General features: G+C 41.8%; 1 protein-coding gene across 3 annotated transcripts in view; it reads left to right on the top strand.

Annotated features, from left to right (window-relative positions):
• LOC140186793 (peroxidasin homolog) overlaps positions 1-11,519 on the top strand; it is a 271,446-nt gene that overhangs the window by 88,570 nt on the left and 171,357 nt on the right. Inside the window, exon 1 of one of the 3 annotated variants that reach the window (XM_072241381.1) lies at positions 9,997-10,031. The exons of the other annotated variants lie outside the window; for them this stretch is intronic. Within the exon in view, the coding sequence (XP_072097482.1) occupies positions 9,997-10,031 (35 nt within the window). Of the gene's footprint in view, positions 1-9,996; positions 10,032-11,519 lie in introns of those variants that run through there. 3 annotated transcript variants of the gene reach the window in all.

Below are 11,519 nucleotides of genomic sequence, written 5' to 3'. Positions count from 1 at the left end.
ATGCAGGAAAGAATGTTTTCTGATTCAAAACCTTTTCAAATTGCAGTAAAGATCACTTTGGCAAAGTTAAACCTCCTTGGCCTGAATGACTCAACTTTTAGCTGACGACAAGGAGGTAGAACTTACTGGAGACCTCAGAACAGACTGACACTGTCACAGACATGCTGTGGACTGTGTTCATTTTACCTAGTTTGCCTTGATATTTATTCTGATGCTATATTTGGTGTACAGTGGCAGTCAGCATACAGGCTAATTGAAAAATTCTCAATGACTGGAAAGCAGGGAAGAAAAGCTAGGTTTATAGGAAACATGTTAATCATTGTATGGAATGCAAAATAAAGATTAAGACTAAAGTGACATAAAGATTTTAAATATTATTACTTAAGTCAAGCAAATTTTAAATATTATTCTGAGAAAATGATCCATATTTATAAAACTCATATCCCTAAACTAGAAAGCGCCAGTTCAAACATATTGCATATTAGAAACTCAACCAGACATTATAACATTGAGAGCTATTCATAAAAGCCCGAAGATCACATCAAATGACTGATTTTGTATTGATTGCTTCCACCAACAACATACCCTGTATCACTGACTGGATGTCTACATCATAGCAAGTGCTGACAGTTTTGTCATCGTTACATGCACAAATTACAGACCATTGTCAAAAGTTCAAAGTACATTTATTATCTAAGTGTGTACACAACCTTGAAATTCATCTTCATACAGGTAGCCACAAAAGCAAAGAAGCCCCATAGAATCCATTAAAAAAGGCCGTCAAACACCCAGTGTGCAGGGAAAAAAAATAACAAACCGTGCAAACAATACAAAGTAATCAAATAACATTCAGAACTAAAGTTCACGAAAATCGAGTCATCACTGCAGCCAGTCCAGGAGCCTGTTAGTTGCAGGCCATAGCCTCAGTTCAACGGAGAGATGAGTAAACCTCACAGAGCAGCGGGCTGAATACCGGCTTGTCCCTCGCCTCCGGCCCCGACATCCCAACCATTTACATCGGTTCGTTCTTTGCTCTCGGGCCTGGGCCCTGCTGCTTCGAATTGGCCCCAAGCCCACTTCTGCAGTGGCCAAACATTGGCTCATTCCTCGCTCTCAGGCTCAGGCACCACCGCCTCAATTCAGCCGTATCCAACATTTTCAATGCTGTTGCTTAAATCTGCCAAACATCAGCTGATTCCTCTCTCTCAGGCCTGGGCCCCACCCTGTCACCACAATCACACTGAACCTTCAAGACTCCAGCAAGAGAAAATCTGCACATGCCGGTAATCTGAGCAGTTCCTTCAGTATTTTGTGTGTGTTCCTTCAAGGCTCCAGTTTACCAGGTACCCCAGAACACCGCAAAACTGCCAGGTGGTACAGGTGGTTCAAAAGCCCAACTCTGAAAGTTAAATTATAGGCTATTGATTGCAGTGATCATTGTTCATAAGGAGTGTAATTAATAGAGTAACTTTGCTTGCTGCCAGTTAAGCGTTGTTGTGTTTGACCAATGTCATCTTAAACCAGACTTTGCCCTTTGCACTGCTTAGATCAACTTTTGTCTTAGTAGATTTAGAAGAAGTTGCAGCACTTAAAATAGTATATCCAAGTACAATATATTTCTAAAGGTAGTTTCTGAACTGGTTTTCAAATTATGCATTGCATCTGGTTACATGAAACATGTACTGCTTAGATTACATCTGCAAGCAGATCCAATATTTTGTCCACTACATTTCCCACAGTAAATCTGCCAAGTTATGTTGTACCAGTTAGGATCAGGTTGGGAGTGAGGAGGTGGTGGAGATAATGTAAATGTTTGGCATGTCCACATGTAGTGTTTTGTCACTAAGAGGTACATGTAATCTGTCTTGACATTTTAAAAGCTACAAAGGCTAACAGTAATTACAACATTGAAGTCAAGTAGAGGTCTGTTATGTTCAAGGACCAAAGTAGGCAGATTAAAATGTGAACAACAGGAATTCTGCAGATGCTGGAAATTCAAGCAACACACATCAAAGTTGCTGGTGAACGCAGCAGGCCAGGCAGCATCTCTAGGAAGAGGTGCAGTCGACGTTTCAGGCCAAGACCCTTCGTCAGGACTAACTGAAGGAAGAGTGAGTAAGAGATTTGAAAGTTGGAGGGGGAGGGGGAGATCCAAAATGATAGGAGAAGACAGGAGGGGGAAGGATGGAGCCAAGAGCTGGACAGGTGATTGGCAAAAGGGATATGAGAGGATCATGGGACAGGAGGTCCAGGAAGAAAAACAAGGTGGGGGGGGGGAACCCAGATGATGGGCAAGGGGTATATTCAGAGGGACAGAGGGAGAAAAAGGAGAGTGAGAGAAAGAATGTGTGTATAAAAGTAAGTAACAGATGGGGTATGAGGGGGAGGTGGGGCATTAGTGGAAGTTAGAGAAGTCGATGTTCATGCCATCAGGTTGGAGGCTACCCAGACGGAATATAAGGTGTTGTTCCTCCAACCTGAGTGTGGCTTCATCTTTAGAGTAGAGGAGGCCGTGGATAGACATGTAAGAATGGGAATGGGATGTGGAATTAAAATGTGTGGCCACTGGGAGATCCTGCTTTCTCTGACGGACAGAGCATAGGTCTTCAGCAAAGCTAAGTCTCCCAGTCTGCGTTGGGTCTCGCCAATATATAAAAGGCCACATCAGGAGCACTGGACGCAGTATATCACCCCAGCCGACTCACAGGTGAAGTGTCGCCTCACCTGGAAGGACTGTTTGGGGCCCTGAATGGTGGTAAGGGAGGAAGTGTAAGGACATGTGTAGCACTTGTTCCGCTTACAGGGATAAGTGCCAGGAGGGAGATCAGTGGGAAGGGATGGGGGGGATGAATGGACAAGGGAGTTGCGTAGGGAGCGATCCCTGCGGAAAGCTGAGGGGTGGGGGAGGGAAAGATGTGCTTAGTTGTGGGATCCCGTTGGAGGTGGCGGAAGTTACGGAGAATAATATGTTGGACCCGGAGGCTGGTGGGGTGGTAGGTGAGGACCAGGGGAACCCTATTCCTAGTGGGGTGGCGGGAGGATGGATTGAGAGCAGATGTACGTGAAATGGGGGAGATGCGTTTAAGAGCAGAGTTGATAGTGGAGGAAGGGAAGCCCCTTTCTTTAAAAAAGGAGGACATCTCCATCGTCCTAGAATGAAAAGCCTCATCCTGAGAGCAGATGCGACGGAGGCGGAGGAATTGCGAGAAGGAGATGGCATTTTTGCAAGAGACAGGGTGAGAAGAGGAATAGTCCAGATAGCTGTGAGAGTCAGTAGGCTTATAGTAGACATCAGTGGATAAGCTGTCTCCAGAGACAGAGACAGAAAGATCTAGAAAGGGGAGGGAGGTGTCGGAAATGGACCAGGTAAACTTGAGGGCAGGATGAAAGTTGGAGGCGAAGTTAATAGAGTCAACGAGTTCTGCATGCGTGCAGGAAGCAGCGCCAATGCAGTCATCGATGTAGCGAAGGAAAAGTGGGCCACCTTCAACGGGATCCCACCACTAAGCACATCTTTCCCTCCCCCCCCCGCTTTCCGCAGGGATTGCTCCCTACACGACTCCCTTGTCCATTCATCCCCCCCATCCCTCCCCACTGATCTCCCTCCTGGCACTTATCCCTGTAAGCGGAACAAGTGCTACACATGCCCTTACACTTCCTCCCTTACCACCATTCAGGGCCCCAAACAGTCCTTCCAGGTGAGGCGACGCTTCACCTGTGAGTCGGCTGGGGTGATATACCGCGTCCGGTGCTCCTGATGTGGCCTTTTATATATTGGCGAGACCCGACGCAGACTGGGAGACCGCTTTGCTGAACACCTACGCTCTGTCCGCCAGAGAAAGCAGGATCTCCCAGTGGCCACACATTTTAATTCCACATCCCATTCCCATTCTTACATGTCTATCCACGGCCTCCTCTACTCTAAAGATGAAGCCACACTCAGGTTGGAGGAACAACACCTTATATTCCGTCTGGGTAGCCTCCAACCTGATGGCATGAGCATCGACTTCTCTAACTTCCACTAATGCCCCACCTCCCCCTTGTACCCCATCTGTTACTTACTTTTATACACACATTCCTTCTCTCACTCTCCTTTTTCTCCCTCTGTCCCTCTGAATATACCCCTTGCCCATCCTCTGGGTTTCCCCCCCCCCGCCTTGTCTTTCTTCCCGGACCTCCTGTCCCATGATCCTCTCGTATCCCTTTTGCCTATCACCTGTCCAGCTCTTGGCTCTATCCTCCCCCTCCTGTCTTCTTCTATCATTTTGGATCTCCCCCTCCCTCTCCAACTTTCAAATCTCTTACTCACTCTTCCTTCAGTTAGTCCTGACGAAGGGTCTCAGCCTGAAACGTCGACGGCACCTCTTGCTAGAGATGCTGCCTGGCCTGCTGCGTTCACCAGCAACTTTGATGTGTGTAGATTAAAATGTGCTTGTCATTTTGGGGTTACATCTCAGAAGCACCTATGTGCTTTTGTCTAACATCTGCAGTGACTTAAGACTTCAGATCTATGACTTTTATATGTTACAGATAGTAATTTTGCTTACAGTAGTGGTTAACATAATCTTTAATAAGAATGTTATGGACTATAATGGAAAATTGATTATTTTTATGATTAGCTGATTGACAGCAAAGTAGTCATAGTACAGTTTGTTCTTTCTATGTGATGAACAACCAAATATTATGTTGGTGAGAAGCTGTGAGGTCTTTCTAAGTAAATCAGGTAGTGGTACAAAGTGCCTTTCCTTATCCACCTCTGAAACATCCACTCGAACAAACTAATGCTACAGCTAGAGACCAAGCACAGGGAGTTATCCTATATGACACGCACTCTTATCAGTCCAATAATAATGTTCAAAAAGTTGAAGAAATGTATTCTATCCTTTATTAGCAACTAGCAAAACATGCAAGTGATGAAACTTGTGAAACTAAAGCCAAGTCAAGGTACATTTATTATTAAAGTATGTATACTATATACAACCTTGAAATTAGTCTTCTTACAGGCAACCACAAAGCAGAGAATCCCAATAGAACTCATTAAAACAAAAGAAGACTGTCAAACACCCAAAGTGCAGAGAGCAAAAAGAAAAAAAAAGTGCAAACAATAAAAGAAAGCAAATAACATTCAGCACTGAAGCTCACAAAGTGAAGTTCATGCTGTGATAGTTGCAGGCCACAGCCACATTTCAGTGCAGAGATGAGTAAACCTGACGGAGTAACAAGTTGAAATTCAGCACAGAGACGAGTAAACCTTGCGGAGCAGAGATTCGAACTGGCTATGCCTCACCTCCGGCCCTGGCACCCTATCTTTTTCAATCTGGCCCCTTAAGTCGTCCAGACCTCGTTCTTGGATCTGGACCCTGCGGCTTCAATACGCTCTCAGGCCAGTGCCTTATCACCTCAATTCAGCCCATACCCAACTTTTCCAATTTGGTTCGGCACTCAATTCAATCAAACCTTGGGTCTCTCCTCGCTCTCAGACCCGGGTCCAGGCCCAACTGCCTCCGCTCGCCTTGCCTTGGTTCTGCCAAATTGAATTGCCTCCAAGTTCGCGATATTAAATGTACTTAAGCAAAGTTAAGTGGAGTTAAGCAATTTCAAATGTAATTAAACCATCAGCAAAAGATACAGCACCTGGCAGTGCCCATCTCTAAACTGCCCAAAACAAAGTACGAATACAGAATTAAACCCTTCACTTTCACCACGACCCCACCGACGTGATTAACTACCATAATATGCAACACAGAATACAATGAAGATAGAAAATAGATGCATTGCTCCTGCATCCATCAGTGAACACCAGAGGAAATGCAAAAAAACTCACATCCTCAAAACCAAATCCCTTGAAGCTTTTCGTTAATTATAAAATGTACAAAGTCTTCAGAAAGATTTTTCATAACCAATATATTTACTCTTATACTATTAAATTTCCTAATTATAAGCTGGCTGTGTGTGGGTTTTATTAATGTTTCTCTGTGTGATCAATCACAGAAATTCATGAAAACAAAATATACTTAAATCTCTCTTTCCCACATGTGCTTGTCATGCACACACACAAAATGTGGGTGGTTATTTTATGTATCGGGGTAAGTAAGAAAGCTAGAGGAATTAATTGTGTATTAATCATTTGTCACCATTACCCTGGGTCAGCATTACAACAAATTCGAAACCTGGTTTATATTGTTCCCTCGAGGCAACGATGCTATTTTATTGTTCCTACATAAGGCAACATTCAGAGCATATAGTGTCGGTCACCTTAAAATAAGAGAATCATCTTAGCCCCTAGCCAGCTGAAAGCAGAATAATGGTGTGAAGGGAAACCATTAGGGGAAATATTTTCGTGAACTGGAACTTTTCAGCCTGGATTTAAGTTATCTTGGAATAAATTGTATATATAAAAAACAGTATTTGTTCAGACAGGAAGGGTAAATGCAAAATTTTCTTCTTGGTTTTGCAGAGCAGCAAGAGTGGAGGGTACACATTGAGTCTGCAAGGGGCAGACCTGTAGCATGTCCTGAAGCATTTCATTACGTGGGGAGAATTGAGCATGACGATAGCAATGAAACATTGGGTGTATCTGTTGAGCGTGGAGGTGTGGTTGACTTAGTGCCATTCCTTATGAATGTCTTGATCATTTCACACCTCCTTTTCAAATTCAGCCTCTTCCATTTGTTTAATTTCTCTTCCTTCTCAGCTCTTCCCTGGCTAGTCTGCAAGTGCTGTTGTGCAGTGGAAAACTCACAAAGATGATGATCTAGCAACGATCTCTTGAGTACCTTGCTGCTTTTCTAAGTGGTCCAAGCACAGAGGACCACAGCTCTCATTATAAGCCTGCTGGTCATAAGTGCAAGTGTTCCAGACTGGGCATGAGGCAGCATATGTATCAGTGACAGGCTTGCTAACCTGAAGCAAGAATTGATCTGTATTTTGCACGGAAGACTGCAGTTGGAAGAAGAAATCATGATCACAGTAATCCCCTTAAGGTTACAAAAATGATAGTTGGCATCTGGCACCTAAGCTATCCAGGTGAGAAAGCCTCCAGCCTTTGTACTTGCTCTGCAGACTTATTTTTAACAGGAGTGAATGAAGTAAGTGTGTGTCTCTGCCTGACAGTCTCAGAAAAGCCCTCCAACAACATCCAGACCACCCTTTATTACCTTCTGAAATTCTACACAACAACAGCAAACCTCCCACCAACTGCACCATAGGCCAATTAAAGTCTAGAGGTTAAGCTACAAATATCTTGGCATCCATTAAGGAGCACTGTATAGCAAACTGCAAGGTGCTCATTACATCTCTAGTGCCAGGCAAAGAAACCCAATGTGAGATAGACTCCTAGTCATCTAGATAACCACAGGCAATACAGTCCTTGTCCTCCTTTAAGACTTCAGCTGTGGCTGCAGTCATTGATAGATTGCAACCACAGGCAATTTATTAAAGCAAATATATCTGAGAAATTGATTATTGCTGAAGGCTGAAGTGAGCAAAATTGTTCCTGAAAGACTCCTGACTGATATGACCCCCCCCCCCGCCACCAAGAACTTTCTTCTCCCTGTTTTCCCATCTCCTTCTGGCGATGGTCATGCATTGGATGGCCTCCTTTCATTCTCTCTGGGATGCTCAAATTCTTGAGGAAAGCACATTGAGCCATCGACATCTGAAAGCAATTTAGTTCTAAGTCAGTCATTAAACCACCAAAAATTTCTTTTAATACCAGCTGTCCTTTCCCCTTGTAAACCATTGACACTCTAAAAAAAAACCTTCCAACAACTGGACCAAAAAACAAAGAAAATCACAGATTAATCGCTAAGTTCATGATCCCTTTATATTGCTCTATTTTAGCTTTGGGAGTAATTTAGAAGAATCATTTAGTCTGTTTAATCTTGTGTTTAGTCTTGGCTGCCTCTGTAATTGTGTAATTGTAGGCACCCTTGCACTTCATTTCTTTGTTCTGCCTCTTTTTGTCCCATCATCTTTTTCATGGTAAGGGGAAGGGCTTTAGTGAATTTCTGCAATTTATTGGGTGATGTGGGTGAGATGATTGAATGGAAATCAGTCTATGCTGATTATTAGTTATTGGTGTAAGGTTAGGGTAGAATAAGTTAATTTGTTACAGCCAAAATGCAACTGAAAGTTCCCTTTTAGTAGCGTAAGCTCTCGTCGGAATCTTAGGGTTTTCCCTCATGTGGGATGCCAAGACACAGACAGTGCTGACTGTCCCCCAGCTAATGTGTGAAACAGCAGAGATCATCAAGGGAATGGACGTGGGTTAAAGTGTGAGGTAATGTGTTCTCAAGCATTAGCCATTTTGTTTCTCAGTAGGAAGAGGAGACTAGGTGAACCTTCACATATTTTTGACAACAGATAGTGGCTACATTAGGGATATTGGCAGGTTAAGTGAATGGACGAAAGTCAGGCAAATGATCTATGAATGATGAAAGTGAGACATTATCAGTTTTGCCAAGATAAAATAAAAAACGATGCAAAGTTCAAAGTGCATATGTTATCCAAGTATGTTTCCATTTTACAACCTTGAGATTTCTCCTTACAGGCAGCCACAAAACAAAGCCAAAACAACCCATAAAAAAAATCATCAAACGCCCAATGTGAAGAGAAAAAAAACAAATCGTACAAGCAATAAAAGTAAGCAAATAGCATTTAGAGCGAAAGTCAGTCCTCAGGTACGAAGCCGATTCAAATGTTGAAGGATTTCAGAAGTTTGAGATGCAGAGTAAAGTACTTTTGAAATGTAAAGAAAAGCTCTGATTCCTGGAATTATGGGAGAAAGTTTTACTGTGGATACTGTGTACATAGAGCAGTTGTTTTTCTGTAGAAGTTTGTTGTCCATATTGTAACTTGTACATTACTCAACTGGTCATGTATTTTGCTGTTAGAATACTTTATAGAGGAGATATTCTGCATGTAGACAATGACCAGTCTCATTTCACAGAATGATAGAAGGAAGTCTGGTTCTCAATGAGCCTGTGCTAGCCTATGAAAGATCACTTGATTTAATCTCATTTTCCCACTCTTTTATCGACAGCTTTGCAATTCTTTTTCTTTGAAGTACTTCTGAGTGCTTCTAAGTACTCCCTGCAGGGATAGAAAACTTTTTCCTTTTATCATTTTGGTTCTTTGCAGATCACCTACACTCTATGTCCCTGCTTCTTGACATCACCACCACAAGGATCTGTTTCTATCTCTTCTACTTGAACTGTGCATGAGCTTAATTATCAGTATTAACTGCGCCAATCCAAGTAACCAAAAACTCTCACTTCTGGAATCTTTTTAAATAAATCCCTTCTGCTCCTACTCTAAGCCCTTTACACCTTTTCTGAACTGTAGTGCACAAAATTGGACACAGTTGTGACCAGGGTTTTAATTAAGGTTCTTCATGAATTTCTTGCCCTTGTACTCTAATCCTCTGTTTATAAAATCCAGGATCCCATATGCTTTTCATTTAGCCTCTTTCTTAACCAGCCTTGCCACTTTGACTTATGCACATATATTCCAGTTTGTATGATTTATTGGTTGACAGTGGTGAAAAAGCCAGCAGAATAAATCGGGAGATAGAGTGGAAAGAAATCATTATTTATGATAAAGTGAAAGACAGTGAAGATTTTTACTGAAGAAATACTTAAAGGAAAGCCCAAAAATGCCTGCATGAAACTGGTGATCTTGCAGCATTCTGCTGAGAAATTAAAGACGTCATCCTCCACTCGTGGAGCAGTTGAATCATCACTAGCAGAAGGCGAACAGAAGGCATGAGGATGTGGAGGATGTTAATCATGAATCTGTTTAATCTAGCGTGCAGTCGAGAGCCAAGATAAACAAAGAATGGATTCCTCAGTGACCTTTTTATGAGAAGAGTTATTGCATTAACCCTGCCACATGCAACTCTAAACACCAAGGACTGCCACCATGCTCTCTTCTCGTTGCTGCCATTGGGAAGGAAGTGCAGAAGCCTTAGGCCCACATCATCAATTTCAGGAATAGATGTTACCCTTCAACCAACAGGCTTCTGAACCAGTGTGAGTAACTTCAGTCACCTCAACACTGAACTGATTCCACAACCTATGGACTCACTTTCAAGCACCCTACAACTTATGTTCTCTGTATTATCTATCTATCTATCTGCACAGTTGATCTTCTTTTGCTTATTGGTTGTTTGTCAGTCTCTGTGTGCAGTTTTTCATTAATTCTATTGTATTTCTTTGTTCTATGGTGAATGCCTGCAAGAAAATGAATTTCAGTAGTATATAATGACATATACCTAACTTAATACATTTATTCTGAATATTGAACTTTGAAGGAGTAATTATAAAATAAGCAATTGCCTTGCAGAAAGGTCTGAACTGCACAGTGGCCCTTAGGGAGCTGGGCACCGCTCACATTCTGCAAAGATGAGAATGAAAAAGGAAGTAAACTGTAATAGTCATGAATGAAATTGCCAAGCATGCAATTCTCTCTCTTTAGCAATGTTGGCTTGGAAAAAAATCTGAACATGTTCAGTAAAAGTCCTGGATGATGTATGCACCAATTCTGCAAACTTTAAAATTTTGTAATTTGAAATCCACCAACCATGATTTTGGAAGAATCCAGATATCTGACCCCTTGCCCTTATTAGACAGGGTGATAAAGGTTGGCCTAAATTCTGCTTTTAAGTTGGAAGTGAATGTTATGTATACTGATGATTCATTCGGAGATATGCAGGAGTAACAATAGTCTGCTGGGAAATGGGGTTAGTACATAGAGCTATCTCTTCAGTGACAATGTTTTCATTCATCAAGCCTGTTAGCTGTTTTATTGAAGAATGTCGACAGTTAACAAGATTATTGCTAGCTTTCATAGCCTCCAAAGAAAAATACCTCAAATTTGAAGTAAGAGAGTTTATTTTTTCTTTTGTTGGATTATTTCTCTTTTGTTGGATTATATTTTTGACAGAGCAAAGCATCCCTCAATCGAAGTCCTAGAAAATAAAGCAACTCATGTTCAGCTGGTTTGTTACATTTACGCTGAGAATTTAATCCACTATTCAACAAAAATATGCAGATAGTTTTAATCATAATAGGTCAGAAAATTCTGCTCTGCTAAACCCCAAGCCATTCAACGTACGTGAAAGACCTGAAACATGCTATATGTGTTTTATTCTTTTACAGAAGGTAGAAATAACAGGGCTTTTAGATATTTTCAGTATGAAGATTCATTTCTTTTAATGTCCACGTGATTGAACCTCTACTTAAGGAGCAGTTTCCCAAACTTTTGAAAGTTCCATTTTAGTCTTAAATTTGTTTTGTGTAGAAAAGATGCAAAGGATTAGTTTTTGCTTTCTCCTTCCTCTTCAAATTCAAGTGATACAGCAGGAAGGGCCAGAGTGAATGATGTCCAGAATTTATCAACATTTCTTTGAGGTTGACTCATTGAAACAGTGTTAAGATGATAAGACATAGAAGCAGAGTTAGACCATTTGGCCCATCAAGTCTCTCCTGCCATTCCATCATGGCTGATTTATTATCCCT

Source organism: Mobula birostris, chromosome 2, assembly GCF_030028105.1.
Source record: "Mobula birostris isolate sMobBir1 chromosome 2, sMobBir1.hap1, whole genome shotgun sequence".
NCBI classification, from domain to species: Eukaryota; Metazoa; Chordata; class Chondrichthyes; order Myliobatiformes; family Myliobatidae; genus Mobula; species Mobula birostris.
This window is presented reverse-complemented; position numbering and strand designations above follow the sequence as displayed.